The sequence below is a fragment of the Micromesistius poutassou genome, assembly GCF_964030765.1.
Source record: "Micromesistius poutassou genome assembly, chromosome: 2".
Classification (NCBI taxonomy): domain Eukaryota; kingdom Metazoa; phylum Chordata; class Actinopteri; order Gadiformes; family Gadidae; genus Micromesistius; species Micromesistius poutassou.
In genome coordinates, this window is record NC_140272.1 from 17,191,390 (window position 1) to 17,205,965 (window position 14,576).

Here is a 14,576-nt window from a genome sequence, read left to right on the forward strand (position 1 = left end):
ATGAACAGCAAACAAATGGTTGAATGGTTGTTGAAAGAAAAACTGTTACAACATTGCCATCTGGTGGCGAAGTTGTCATTTGGATTCGAAAGCCATTTATACTACACCCATAGCTTAGGCCTACCATTTATACACTGAAACACACATTTTATTTACATTTCCAACTATTTTTTAATTTAACTTGAATAGTAGCATTCAGAAGAAGAAAAAAAGCCAATGACGCAGACCTAGTAGGCGGCCCATCATTAACAAACAAGAGAGTCGGCTATTACAACTAAATTTCATTTCCCATAAGGCCACAGCACGAGGCGCACCAAATGACGCACATTTCAATCGACCTCCACTGCGAAGTACACAGAAGATGACCTATTTCAAATATGCACACAGTTTGTATTTAACTCGTAATCTTGCATTTTAAAGTATGACATTCTCACTCATACGGGACGTTTAACGTTATATATGCGTTTAAGTCGACCACGTTGTCAAGTTAGCCACTTACGCACATTGTCAACATGACAGTTCCAGCTTTGCAAAACACCAGTGTGATTTACAGAAGGATCTTGTCACAATTTCCACAAGATATCAGTTTAGCTTTTGCCTATGGCTCGGGTGTTTTTAAACAACAGGGGACCTCTCAAGGCCAAATGGGGGTAAGCAACCTACATACATTGTATAACTCAGTTTAACCCTTAACCTTACCTCTCTAGAACAGACCGTTAGACTTGCATTCTGTCTTACAAAATGTAAATGCATGCAGTTCAATATATAGCTAGTGTAACCTATGGTCTGTTGTGTTATATTTCATAGGGATCATAGGGATAGGGATCATCTCGAACTTACCAACTTTGGCCCAGGGTTGCTGAGTGAGGTTAATAAGCAAATCTTTCTCGGTAAAAACTTCATCAATTCTAAACAAATTCTTCTCTTCCTCTGTAGAAGAACATGGTGGACTTTGTTTTTGCAGTAGACGATCCTGTGACATGGCACACCATGAACCTCTTGCAGAACCGCAAACACTACTCCGCCCTCAAGTTGCTGGGCCCAAGAAAGATCAGCACCATTCAAAATGACCACGGGGCAGGAGTGTATTATAACACACTGGTGCCTGTAGATGGAAGGGTAACGCCACTATTCATTCAGTCGTAAGCATGGCAGTCTACCAAGCAAATTAGCCATCCTTTATTCCTGTACTACAGTTACATAAGATTTAACATTCTTTACTATGGCTGTATTAAATTAATAGAATTTACCATGACATTTGAATTAACAAATAACTTGTTTTTGCTTAAAGTTAATAATAAATAGATCAAAAATGATGATATAATGCTAATGTATTTTTCTTATTTTCTTACCTCCTTCCATCATCAGGTTATCAAATATGGCGTGATCAGTACAGAGTCTCTGATAGAGGACCTGATGCACTGGAAGACCCTGTACATTGCTGGACGCTTGCATAAACCAGTCAGTAAAATGTTATAAGACTTTTAACCAATGTTCCACTGTGCTTGGTAATTGTAATGAAATACCACAACAATTAACAATGAAGGGAAACAGTGAAGTCATTATCAAAACTATAAACATATAAGGAAGTAAGTCTTCTGATAGAAACCTATTGATTGCATAATAAAAAAAACATTGAGTAATTACACTATACCGAAAAAGTCTAAAGTAAATAATCATCAAGACTAATCAATAGTCTTTGAGTGATCAAACTAGCACTCAAGCTGCATATACTTCCTAACAAACCAAAGGGACGTTATAGCCAGGAGATGCATGAATCCACCTGTATGGCTGCCGGAGATGAGGGCTACATGTGATATGCATGCAGGTGAAGATGCTGGCTCAGAGCGACAATGGCAAGCTGCGCGCTGCTCTGGTGGGCAACCTGAAGAGTGTGGTGACGGCCTCCTTCCTCATGCTGCCCGAGAGTTTCTCAGAAGAAGACCTCTTCCTGCAGATAGCCGGCCTCTCCTATGCTGGTAGGTAGTAAGCAGACATTAAGACACAAATGTTCAATCATCTGACAGGTTCATCAGGTTTTAAAGAAAGCATACCTAATGAATTTTAATGCGGGTGGTATTAACATACATTTGTTATATAATCAAAGCGATACCACTTTATAGTTATCTTTTAATATAGGTGCTCCTTCGTGCCATACAGTCTTCATTTTTCAATGGTGCCAAAGCAATTTCCTCCTGCATTCCTAGGGGATTTCAGAATGGTGATAGGAGAGGATAAGTCAAAGGTGGCAAATATTGTCCAAGACAACATGCAGCACTTTCGGATCCTGTACACCAACATCCTGCAGGACTGCCCTCAAGTGGTCTATAAGCCTCAACAGGGGAAATTAGAGGTAAGGCCACCTATGAACACATACATGTTTTTCAATAGCAAGGTTAATATGTTTTCAGAGACGTCCACCCTGGTCTGCTTTGGAAAGTATTGGAAGGGACTTCACACCCACACGTCCTGCTGTTTAAATCTTTGCTCATATTACTCAAACATTGCTGATTTCCTGTCAAATATAAAATGTCAACGTGTACGCGCCAAGGCATTAAGGAGGTATTTCCTTTTAAAACATTTTTGGTTGTGACAACCACATCTTGTCGGGAAGCGCAGCTTTGTGCAGATGAGTCGACGACATGGTTTCATCAGACAGAAGGCATCAAACAGAGAGCCCCAGAGATACTCACACACCTCTGTTCCGGTTTTGATGTAAAGCCATAGGATGATGGATGCTGCTTCCCCCAAGATCTGGGCAGGGCTGTAGGCTAGAGTAGCCCCGCAGGACATGCTGATTCATGGCTATGGTGGTCGTGAAAGCACCTTCATTGAGAGCCAATGGTTTCTATTGTCTTGTTAGTGGCTGATGTGTTCAGACTGTGACCTCTTTAAACCTAAGCCCTGTGACCTTTTCACCACGGTCATCATTATTCTTTGAGCTTATTTGAAATGGCTAAAGTCCATCTGCTTATGGCTAAATTACCAAAGACAACCTTCATTAGGATCTAATTTACGAATAAAATAGATGCATAGTGCAGTTTTGAGATTCATTCAAAGGGGGTTATCTGCCCACATCTTTATGGCCTATAGTTTCATGTTGATATTCTATTCAGCATGATGATGAACGGCAGCATGGAGATATGCCTGTTGCCGTATGGCACAAGCGGTTTTCTTTGTACTGGTGCTTAACTCTCAGCAGGGTGCGACAGTGGCTTTCTGTCAGGCCTTCCGCCACCAGTTCCTGCTTTTGAATATAAGCTGGCACACGTATTGTGGGTTTGTGTGCTCTCCTCTGCAAACATCCATACGTGTATGGACATGCATGCTGTAGAAGCGGCGGCTAACCTTTCCAGTTTCCAGGGCTCGGGTTTCTGCCCGTCTTCGTATTCCACTCCTTGTGCCACTCCCCGTGATTCAAAGAGTTGCTGCAGGGAACCCGACCGCAGACAATCTTGAGGCAGAGCCTTGATGAGAGTGTAGAAAAAACTTCTTCTTTTTTTTTCGTTTGGTCACTTTACCCCATTGACTTTGTTTGAATAGGGCTTTGGAAGTATTTCAAATATAGATCTATTTACTAAAATCGTGTATAGGAAATGGTCATAACTACAAATAATGTTTTTTTCCTAAACTGGCATATTGTAGTGTTGATTTGTAAAATATACATTCCTATGTGTAGAATATGTGTGTGGATGATGGCTGGTTTAAGCAGCCTCACGTGGCTCGAGTCACACTCATTGGGCTCTGGGTCTAAGTGAGGCTGTACACCTCTTTTACATCAAGCAGTCAATGTGCACAGGTTAGACCAGCCATCTCCACACACACTGGGAGGACCAGCCATCTCCACACATCTCCTGAATGGCAACATGGAGCACCAGTGTCATGTTTCATTGTCTGCAAACTTTACAATAAACCGTCTTTCTACACCACCACCCTGCATCCTTGTCTGGAGGAGCCCAGTGAAAGTCACTTAGGGGGAGTGTGGCAGCCACCTCTGTGGCGTGTAGACTGCACATTAATACACAATGATTCTCTCCCTCATTTCAATGTTGGGAAGAGTTCTCTATAAAGATTCAGTTTGATAATGTCACAGATTTCCTAAATTGAATCCATTTAATAATAAATCTTGAGTCCACATCTTTCCACCCCACAGTGAAGTGTATTGGCTCGCATCTCACCGTCTCACTGGTTGTACCTGCAGGTGGACAAGAGCCCCGAGGGCCAGTTTGTCCAGCTGATGACGCTGCCGCGGACGCTCCAGCAGAGGATCACCAGGTTGGTGGACCCGCCCGGGAAGAACCGCGACGTGGAGGAGATCCTGCTGCAGGTGGCCCAGGACCCAGACTGCGGAGCCGTGGTCCAACAAGGTGAGAAGAGAGGGGGAGGGCGTGGGAGTGGAGTGATGGGTGGAAGGGTAGGAAGGAAGGTGGACGTACACATGGGTAGGGGGCGTGAACGGGAGGGATAGAGTGTGGATAGAGTGTAAGAGCCCTGGTTGACATTGTGCTAAAGGTGAGCCAGGATATAGACTTTATTTTATTTGATTACATTTTCAAAATAAAAGTGTCGCTAACCTAAAAATACATTAACTCTGCCAATGAACATTGCTAATTTACAACCAAGTCCCTAAAGTTTTCTGCTAATTCCACTGGCTGCTGGTGATGAGATTGGTAAGCTGTAAAGCTGGCATTCCCTCTTTTGCAGCCATCTCCTCTATTGTGAAATCCTCCAGCATTACGCAGAGTGCCAAAGGCATTGCCACAGCTGGTAAGAAAACAAACTGTCTTCTTCCTGTTGTTTTTTAAAATATGGCTTTAGTATATGGTTGCAATTTTTTTGCAATTTGATTTATGTGGTTATAATTGCTAGTCAATTTATTGAACATTTATACCTTAAATGGCATGGAGACATCATTGCTCACAATTCTAGAAATATTGAAGAGGAACTAATGGACAATCTTTCATGCAGTGGGATGAAGTCATTTTTTAAATTGAATTTCGGAATATTTCTAAACCAGAAAATAATTATTATTGAACTTTGATTATTAAAATGGCTACAAGTGTCTTTCTTATCAAATAAATAAAGTATTCACTGCATTGTCCCCTCTCATTCCCAGGCATCTGGAAGTCGGTGTCGTACAGTGCCAAGAAGCTGATGAAGATGTGGAGGGGATGGAGGAGGAAGCCCTCTGTTCCGCAAGTGTCCTGATCACCCCTCCACCCGTCGGAAGGTTATCTGACCAGCATGTGACGGTGTGCTCTTAGGCAGGACACCACACCTGCTTTAGTCTTTGTACCTACACCTTTGACCTTCACCTGACCTCCAGTTTGTTGTTAAGGACTCCTATTGGATTTCAAAAGAGGCAGTTGCAACAGACATCTCCTGCGAAAGGACTCGCTGCCGAAAGGAAGAAATACTCACAAATGTGTTTTTATTTATGTTATTATTTCGTAATCATGAATGATGTTGCCGTAGTAAAATGTGGACAACTGTGAAATAAAATTAAAATTATATATAATATAAACAATTCTTGAATATTATATGATTACAATTCAAATGACAATTTAGTTTAGTTTTTTGCTTTTGGATATTCTCCTACCTCTACAGCACAAGAACCTAAACATGATTACACTAGAGAGAAGAAAGATGATCACAGCAGCCAACAGAGTCATCATTACATCTATAGAGTAGTAAGAGTACCAGGGCATCCTGTAGGACTCTGTGCGAAGGTGGGCTGCACCTTTGTGGCGCATCACATACTCCGTCCAGAAGATGGCGTGGTCCAGGGGGGGAATCAGCTGGTCTCTGTGCAGACGGGACAGTCTCTGCATATTGTGTCTGTAGCTGTCTTGGTGGAGCACTTCCCCAAGTCCCTGCTCAAAGGTGTGACCGTTGACCTCATCCAGTTTGAGGATTTTTCCCGCTCCCCTCTCCTGCAGACGGAGCAGGTTGTCAAACTGGTCAAAGAACAGCGGTATGCCCAGCACTGGTATCCCATAGTATATGGCCTCCTGGACTCCATTGGTTCCTCCGTGAGCCACAAACACTTTTGTCTGAGGGTGGCCCAGGAGGTCCTTCTGGGGCATCCAGTCCACTATCAGTGTGTTGTTGCCCAGAGTAGAGGGACGCTTTCCAATGTTCCGCCAAATTACCTGTTTGAAAAGCAAATTAAGCAAATGAATGATAACGAACATAGTACTACACTCTCATACTGGTGATACTGGTGGTTAGAATGTAAAAAAATAAAATTAATGGATCGATGGTGTCTCTAAGCAAACTGAATACAGTAAGCTAGTTTTTTCTTGTAGGGTTGAAACCTAAATATTACGGGAATATATCTAGCTGGATGTGGCGGTATGCCATTTTTCAGGATGTGGAGCACTACACAACTTCATTTACCATTCAACAATAAATCAATGAACTACATTACCTTTTGAGGCATCTTTGCAAAGACGCTGGCAATCTCCTCTGTAATATCATCTGGTAAGGCGTTCACTAAAGTACCAAGGGTCATGATGATCACTCCATGCTCCCCGGCACTCTCAACAAACTCCTCCAGGTCAGGTGGAAGGGGCTGGGCTGGCTTGCACTGGAAGCCCCCTATATAAACTACATTTGGCATCGTGGGTCGGGGAAAGTCAAAGACAAAATCCGACCGGAACAACCAAATGTCTGCTTCCTGGATGAGGGAGATGATGTCACAGCCTCCCTCAATGTACTTGTCACAGATGGCATCATAACTAGGCCCCACCATGAATCTCTCCTGGAAGACAATGAGGCTGTGGAACAACATGTTCTGGATCCGCTCTGTGAAGCTCATTTTGTCTGTGAGACCAGAGCCCGGGACAGGGATGTAGGACAGTGGGGACGGAGCTATGGCGAACTGGCCATCTCCGCTGGTGATCCAACGGACGTTCAGCACCAGAGGTAGTTTGAGATACTTGGCTAGGACCACCCCCGTTGCAAAGGCAGGATCGGTGAGGACCAGGTCATACTTGGCATCAGATAGGCGTTGAACAAGGCTTTCGTGGTCAAGGATTCGACCAAGCATATCACAGTTCATTGAATGAGCCTTAGAAATCATTGCCATGAACTGCCAGATGAGTTTGAGGTTTGTTAACGCAGATGCCTTTTCTCTCTGTGCCTAATGGAGAAAATGCAATGCAGTGAACAATGGAGAAATGCATACATGTCAGCAATTAAATGTAATGATAATCATAAATTAATGTAATGACATATAAACATCTTGCTTACGAAGATGAATTAAACATGATAATTCCATACCCATACGCATGATCCTGCATAATAATTTCATATTCGAATTTGTATTAACCTGCCTTCATGAAATTCTCCAGATATATTAGAAAAAAGTTTTCGACGGGGGTTTCTACAGGGATGGTGATCGAGGAGTACAACGGGGACTCCTCTCTGATGTACCAACTGTCTGATGCTCGTATCACGTCGATGCTGTGTCCTCTGGCGTGGAGTTCCTCGATCACGATCTTCATATTGATCCAGTGACTACCATCCACCGGATATACCAGGACTTTACCTCCATCAGACGGTGCGGTGAACAGTAGAGGAATCAGAGCAACCGTGAAAAAGATGTGCATTCCAAGGGACGGCATGGTTGCGGTACCTATAGGAAAAGACAATTGCACGCGTTCTTTTGTTTGAGTTAGGCTTGAATGTTTAAGTAAGTATCTAACGTTTAGCATGGCCTAGACGGACCTATGTCACAAATATTTATCAAACACATAAAACAAATCTATATCACGAGCGGCCACCTGGACCAACCCTGCCAGGAGAACAGTAGTTCATCCTAACATCATCGTTACGTCTGATAAATCAAATAAATAAAGAATTGATGAAGAGCGACGTAGCCTACCCACCAATTGATCGTGCTTAACACTTCGGTGAACTAACAGGATTGTGTTGTTTCACAGATTAGTCCTTCCACCGGAGTTCAGGTTCAAACTCCAAACTTGACACACCAGTGAGGCAGATGTTGTGCAACACTTGTGTAACACGAGTAGGCTATTACGGATTAAAGTTTTTGTTTATGGCTATTTTGTACGACCTGTCCCTGCCCAGGATGCCTTAGGGACAGTTTAACACAAATAAGCTTGAAATGACTGCCAAGATAAAAACATTGAGTAACTTTGTTATGCTCTGCATTTTGCAATTTAACATTTATTTATGCTGTGCATTTTATGAGTGTGCATTTTGCAAATTCAATGCTGTAGGCAGCTTATGGTACACATACATTTACACTGCAGTTCATTAGGCAGATCATTTTCAGGAAATACATTTCTTCTTGAATCTTTTTAGAGCACGCCGCGATCATCTGATAATTTACGTTTTTAAAAATAATCTTGGGCAACTAATTATGGAATGAATAATGTTTCTTGGTTCAGGAAAGTAAAAAATATATAGCCTAGTCATATAGCAATATGTGTTGATTATATTGGTTAAAGGGAAATTAAAGAGATTGACGGAATTCCAGTTAATGTTAATGTTGCATTTAATCTAGATGGTATTTTGTTTTGAATAGGCTATGTCAAGATGTTAGTGTAGCAACTAGCGTAGGCTATAACATGTTATATTGCTCCGCTCTGCCCGCCACGCATTGCTAAGAAATCCCCATCTGACAGTGGTAACCTCCGAAGGATGTGATGCAACGAAGAATTATCATAATTGCTGATATCATTCCTCCTCTCTTGACCGATGAACACTCCTTACTTTCACCGCCTGCCAGGAACAGAATTATATCAATCCAGGCATTTTTACCCCCCTTCCTCGCTTACAACCAAAATGTTTGTACCTACACCTTTTACCTTCACCTGACCTCCAGTTTGTTGTTAAGGCCTCCTATGGGATTACAAAAGAGGCAGTTGCAACAGACATCTCCTGCGAAAGGACTCGCTGCGGAAGGAAGACATACTCACAAATGTGGAAAATGTGTTTTTATTTATGTTTCCATTTTTATGAATGATGTTGCCATAGTAAAATGTGGACAACTGCGAAATAAAATTTTAATGCTATATAAACAATTATTGAATATTATATAATTACAATTCAAACTACAATTTACACTTGAGTTAGTGTTTTTTGCTTTTGGATATTTTCCTACCTCTACAGCACAAGAACCTAAACATGATTACAATAGAGAGGAGAAAGATGATCACAGCAGCCAACAGAGTCATCATTACATCTATAGAGTAGTAAGAGTACCAGGGCATCCTGTAGGACTCTGTGCGAAGGTGGGCTGCACCTTTGTGGCGCATCACATACTCTGTCCAGAAGATGGCGTGGTCCAGGGGGGGAATCAGCTGGTCTCTGTGCAGACGGGACAGTCTCTGCATATTGTGTCTGTAGCTGTCTTGGTGGAGCACTTCCCCAAGTCCCTGCTCAAAGGTGTGACCGTTGACCTCATCCAGTTTGAGGATTTTTCCCGCTCCCCTCTCCTGCAGACGGAGCAGGTTGTCAAACTGGTCAAAGAACAGCGGTATGCCCAGCACTGGTATCCCATAGTATATGGCCTCCTGGACTCCATTGGTTCCTCCGTGAGCCACAAACACTTTTGTCTGAGGGTGGCCCAGGAGGTCCTTCTGGGGCATCCAGTCCACTATCAGTGTGTTGTTGCCCAGAGTAGAGGGACGCTTTCCAATGTTCCGCCAAATCACCTGTTTGAAAAGCATATTGAGAATGAGTATGAACGTAGTACATATGTAAGAAGCATGTAAAAGGGATAAATGATGGATTTATGGTGTCTCTAAGCAAACTGAATACAGCAAGCTATTTTTTGTTTTGTTGGGTTGAAACCGAAATGTTACAGGAATATATCTAGCTGGATGTGTGGTTGTATGACATTTTTCGGGATCTAGAGCACTACACAACTGCATTTACCATTCAATACAATAAATCAATGAACTACATTACCTTTTGAGGCATCTTTGCAAAGACGCTGGCAATCTCCTCTGCAATATCATCTGGTAAGGCGTTCACTAAAGTACCAAGGGTCATGATGATCACTCCATGCTCCCCGGCACTCTCAACAAACTCCTCCAGGTCAGGTGGAAGGGGCTGGGCTGGCTTGCACTGGAAGCCCCCTATATAAACTACATTTGGCATCGTGGGTCGGGGAAAGTCAAAGACAAAATCCGACCGGAACAACCAAATGTCTGCTTCCTGGATGAGGGAGATGATGTCACAGCCTCCCTCAATGTACTTGTCACAGATGGCATCATAACTAGGCCCCACCATGAATCTCTCCTGGAAGACAATGAGGCTGTGGAACAACATGTTCTGGATCCGCTCTGTGAAGCTCATTTTGTCTGTGAGACCAGAGCCCGGGACAGGGATGTAGGACAGTGGGGACGGAGCTATGGCGAACTGGCCATCTCCGCTGGTGATCCAACGGACGTTCAGCACCAGAGGTAGTTTGAGATACTTGGCTAGGACCACCCCCGTTGCAATGGCAGGATCAGTGAGGACCAGGTCATACTTGGCATCAGATAGGCGTTGAACAAGGCCTTCATCGTCAAGGATTTGACCAAGCATATCACAGTTCACTGAATGAGCCTTAGAAATCATTGCCATGAACTGCCTGGTGAGTTTGAGGAATGTAAACGCAGATGCTCTTTCTCTCTGTGCCTGATGGAGAAAATACAATGCAGTGAACAATGGAGAAATGCATACATGTAACATGTAATACATACATGTAATGATACTCAAAAGTTAATGTAATGACATATAAACATCTTGCTTAAGAAGATGATTTAAACATGATGATGCCATACGCATGAGTCTGCCTACCTTCATGTAATTCTCCAGATATATTAGAAAGAAGTTTTCTAAGGGGGCGTCTACAGGGATGGTGATCGAGGAGTACAACGGGGACTCCTCTCTGATGTACCAACTGTCTGATGCTCGTATCACGTCGATGCTGTGTCCTCTGGCGTGGAGTTCCTCGATCACGATCTTCATGTTGATCCAGTGACTACCATCCACCGGATATACCAGGACTTTACCTCCATCAGACGGTGCGGTGAACAGTAGAGGAATCAGAGCAACCGTGAAAAAGATGTGCATTCCAAGGGACGGCATGGTTGGGGTACCTATAGGAAAAGACAGAATTGCACGCGTTCTTTTGTTTGCGTTAAGCTTGAATGCTTAAGTAATTATCTAACATTTAGAATGGCCTAGACATATGTCACAAATATGTCACAGAAATCTGCAAAAATCCATATCACGGCCACCTGGACATCCCTGAAGGGGGAGCAGTAGGCCAAGTTCATCCTGACATCATCGTTACGTCTGATAAATGAAATAAATAAAGAATTGATATAGAGCGACGTACCTGTCAAACTTCTCGCACACACACTTCGGTGAACTAACAGGATTGTTTCACCTAAATCAGTCCTTCCACCGGCGTTCAGGTTCAAACTCCAAACTTTGCACACCCGTGGGTCAGATGTTGTGCAACACTTGTGTAACACAAGTATTACGGCTTTACGTTTTGTTTATGGCTATTTTGTACGACGTGGGCTGCTTTAGGGACAGTTAAACACAAACACAAAGAAGCCTGAAATCACTGCCAAGATGAAAACATTGTGTATGTGCACTGCTGTGTATTTTATGAGTGCATTTTTCAAATTCAATGCTGTAGCTTATAGTATACATAGGCTACATTTACACTGCAGTTCATTAGGCAGATCATTTTCAGCAAATACATTTCTTCTGCGCCATCATCTGATGACTGACGTTTTAAAAAATAATTTTTGGCAACTAATTATTGAAAGAATAAAGTTTCATGGTTAAGGAAAGGTAAAGATATGTAGTCATATAGAAACATGTGCTGATTACATTGGTTAAAAGGAAATGAAAGAGATTGACGGAATTCCAGTTAATATAGTCACTCCAGACATAAGTAGGCCTAAACCTACTAAAACCTCGCCTCATTTAATCGAAATGGTATTTAGTTTTGAATATGTAGTCAAGATGTCAGTGTAGCAATAGGGCGTATAACATTTAAAGATATTACGCCGCTCTGCCCTCTACGCATTGCTAAGAAATCCCCATCTGACAGTGGTAACCTCCGAAGGATGTGATGCAACGAAGAATTATCATAATTTATGCTGATATCATTCCTCCTCTCTCGACCAATCAACGCTCCTTACTTTCACCACCTGCCAGGAACAGAATTCCATCATTCCAGGCATTTTTACCCCCCTTCCTCGCTTACAACCAAGTTTGTCCCGACAAACGAGACGAGCTGCCATTGTTTTTTTTGTAGTCGGTAGGCTCTGGAGACTCTAGCCTTTGTTATTTTGTATTTGTTGCGCGTTTGTGTGGACCTACTGCGGGATTATTTGTGTTTTCCTTTTTTTGTGAGTAGTGATACAACCGAATGTTCCAAAGTGGCGCTTAAAGTGAGTATGTCTCCTCGTAGCGCAACAACAGAGGGCTCGTTACATTGTAACTACTGTTCTGTGTTGACGTGCAGCAGCACGAGAGTGTCGGCTGCCCGCGCCGCGGAGTTGTCTCGCGCAGCACTACCGTTTCTTCTTAACTTAACGGAGTGAAAATGAGCTGGAAATGAACAATTAAACAAACGTTTTTTTATGGTACGCCCTGTTATGTAAAGATGTTTGTGGGAGTTGTGTTCACGATCTGGTCTACGAGCTACTTCACGAGTAGTATTTGTAAACATTACGACTACTACTACTACTACTACTACTACTACTCGAGCCTTTCTGAAACATACTTGTTTTTTTTTATTGAATCGAAGATGTCTGTTATCATTCCATTAGTCTTTGCGCCATGTAGCCTAGTGAACAACATTGGGCATAGAAAATAACAAAAAACATGTTTTGAACTTCTAAGGTTACCATATCGCCACGCATTTCCATTGAGTCTTGCAAAAATCATTATGCTGAGCGAAATGAGATTGTGGCATCTTGGGAATGTTTAAAGTGGAGCGAACAGGGAGACGGCGGTGAAGCGCGCTGGAGCGTTTTGGACAAGAATTCCACTCATAGCATAGTGCTTCCCATGCAGCCTTTATAGTAGTAAACCATCAGTTCCCTAAAGGCGACATAGCTACACGTTGATGCAATCTGTATATGAATATGTATACTGTATAATTTAGAGTGTAGATCATTTGAACTGTAGTTAATGCTTAAAATACACGCCAAAAACTACGTCAACAACCTAGTTGTGTGCTTAACGTGCTGCTTATTTTTTTCCGCATTGTATTGTCGTCCACAGGGAGCCAAGTATGGAGACGCCATTGGATGTTCTGTCAAGAGCAGCATCACTAATTCATGCAGATGACGAGAAACGTAAGTTGAGCAGTAGGCCTACTACCACTTAATTGTACTTGTTTACTGTTCACCTTGCAATGTGTATAGGAGAAAGACGTGTAGAGAGGCGAGTTGTGATTTGTTCCAGTAGGTATTGCTCTACAGGTCTCGCGCCCATGCATGCAGTCTGGGCTAATTACCATCACATTTGTAGAATAACACTCATGTTTCATAGACATGAAGAACAACATATTTTTTTTAGCCCCTAGTGTACAACCTCCTCAGCCGTTCCACAATAGCCGTCTTTGTACTTAGCAGGCTTGGAATACAGTACATAGGCAAATAGGGCTAACAACATTCAGCTCCCATTGCCCTTTTAAACAACCTCCACTAACTAGTGGTGGTGACTGACTCACTTTCGCTCAACATGTGGTCTGTCTTTATTTGACCCCCATTTCAATATTTATAATTATGTCTGAAAGTTTGGCATTACTGCAAAAAAACATAAATTCTTTCCAAGATTACTATGAGAAAAAAACTGCTGCAAATCCCTCTTAGCAGAGCTCTGCTTAGTCAGCAGACCCGGAGCCGTGTTGATTCTACAACGACATTTTTACTGATGCAATTTTCACAAAATCTGAATTGTACTGTGCTTCCCAATGGCTCCATTGCTGACCAAAAGTTCAGCCTGCTTGATGCTTGGATATTTAAAATGCATTTAGTCAAGGCTGCTGTAGGCCTCTTTGGAAAATCATTGCGTACAAAAGGGGCTGGGGTGAGGGGGGTGGGGGGGGAACAAATCTAGTGTAACCGAGTAGAGGAGCGGGGCTGGTGGAAATATCCTATGGAAAAAGTGATTTTCTTATCAAATTTATTTTTCTCTTATATCCATTTTCTATGTGCATATTCAGACTAGCATGTTTCAAATGACACGATAGTTTGAAGTAAAAGACAATTCGAAGTAATCTGTCCTTTGTTGATCTAATGAAATACTGGTGGTGACACTTTGAAAGAGTTCCAACTGTCATTTTCCGCCATGTTTTCGCAATGGTCCCATAATGCACTGCTTTATGTGAGATGAATGTAAGCTGCCTTGCAGTTCTTGAGTAAAAGGAGGAGGAGGGAAGCTTTCACCTCCTCCTCCCTCTCTCCCCTGTGGTGTCATTGTTTTTTGCTTCTGCACTGATGTCACTTTGTGTTGTGGGTTGTTCATGGTTTCTTTGTCAAAAAACAATGCACTCGACCTGTTTCTATAATGGCGTGGGGGAA

General features: G+C 42.5%; 3 protein-coding genes across 6 annotated transcripts in view; 2 read left to right on the forward strand and 1 right to left on the reverse strand.

Moving 5' to 3' along the window:
- Positions 1-351: 351 nt before the first annotated feature.
- On the forward strand, positions 352-5,472 carry tamm41 (TAM41 mitochondrial translocator assembly and maintenance homolog). 2 transcript variants are annotated; one of them, XM_084464795.1, is made up of 9 exons: positions 352-650; positions 937-1,119; positions 1,369-1,461; positions 1,829-1,979; positions 2,208-2,353; positions 4,202-4,367; positions 4,705-4,767; positions 5,117-5,252; positions 5,339-5,472. In XM_084464795.1, exons 1-8 carry the CDS (start codon positions 513-515, stop codon positions 5,206-5,208), a joined length of 1,032 nt encoding a protein of 343 aa, XP_084320921.1. In that variant the 5' UTR covers positions 352-512; the 3' UTR covers positions 5,209-5,252; positions 5,339-5,472. The 2 variants fall into 2 exon arrangements, with proteins under 2 accessions (XP_084320921.1, XP_084320922.1); XM_084464796.1 differs by lacking the exon at positions 5,339-5,472 and having other exon boundaries at positions 517-650; positions 808-1,119; positions 5,117-5,245.
- Positions 5,473-5,491: 19 nt separating this feature from the next.
- On the reverse strand, positions 5,492-11,430 carry LOC311339412 (UDP-glucuronosyltransferase 1A5-like). Of its 3 annotated transcripts, XM_084464792.1 has the most exons (5): positions 11,363-11,430; positions 10,819-11,120; positions 9,943-10,656; positions 9,134-9,686; positions 5,492-5,599 (listed from the first exon to the last, which is right to left on the reverse strand). In XM_084464792.1, exons 2-5 carry the CDS (start codon positions 11,107-11,109, stop codon positions 5,565-5,567), a joined length of 1,593 nt encoding a protein of 530 aa, XP_084320918.1. In that variant the 5' UTR covers positions 11,110-11,120; positions 11,363-11,430; the 3' UTR covers positions 5,492-5,564. The 3 variants fall into 3 exon arrangements, with proteins under 3 accessions (XP_084320918.1, XP_084320919.1, XP_084320920.1); XM_084464793.1 differs by lacking the exons at positions 9,134-9,686; positions 9,943-10,656; positions 10,819-11,120; positions 11,363-11,430 and adding exons at positions 6,431-7,144; positions 7,338-7,639; positions 7,893-7,949 and having other exon boundaries at positions 5,564-6,152; XM_084464794.1 differs by lacking the exon at positions 5,492-5,599 and having other exon boundaries at positions 8,952-9,686.
- An 849-nt stretch (positions 11,431-12,279) lies between these two features.
- vgll4b (vestigial-like family member 4b) overlaps positions 12,280-14,576 on the forward strand; it is a 26,393-nt gene continuing 24,096 nt past the window's right edge. The window contains exons 1-2 of the mRNA XM_084464395.1: positions 12,280-12,434; positions 13,273-13,346. Coding sequence (XP_084320521.1) covers positions 13,283-13,346 — 64 coding nt within the window. The 5' untranslated portion in view covers positions 12,280-12,434; positions 13,273-13,282. The remainder of the gene's footprint in view (positions 12,435-13,272; positions 13,347-14,576) is intronic.

Excerpts from the sequence above, each read along its gene's own strand:
- tamm41 (XM_084464795.1), top strand. The coding sequence starts at position 513 with ATGACAGTTCCAGCTTTGCAAAACACCAGTGTGATTTACAGAAGGATC. Across the intron at positions 4,368-4,704 it reads CGGAGCCGTGGTCCAACAAG|CCATCTCCTCTATTGTGAAA; the intron begins GTGAGAAGAGAG and ends CCTCTTTTGCAG. Across the intron at positions 4,768-5,116 it reads CAAAGGCATTGCCACAGCTG|GCATCTGGAAGTCGGTGTCG; the intron begins GTAAGAAAACAA and ends TCTCATTCCCAG.
- LOC311339412 (XM_084464792.1), bottom strand. The coding sequence starts at position 11,109 with ATGCCGTCCCTTGGAATGCACATCTTTTTCACGGTTGCTCTGATTCCT. Across the intron at positions 10,657-10,818 it reads ATCTGGAGAATTACATGAAG|GCACAGAGAGAAAGAGCATC; the intron begins GTAGGCAGACTC and ends TTTCTCCATCAG. Across the intron at positions 9,687-9,942 it reads TTGCAAAGATGCCTCAAAAG|GTGATTTGGCGGAACATTGG; the intron begins GTAATGTAGTTC and ends CTTTTCAAACAG.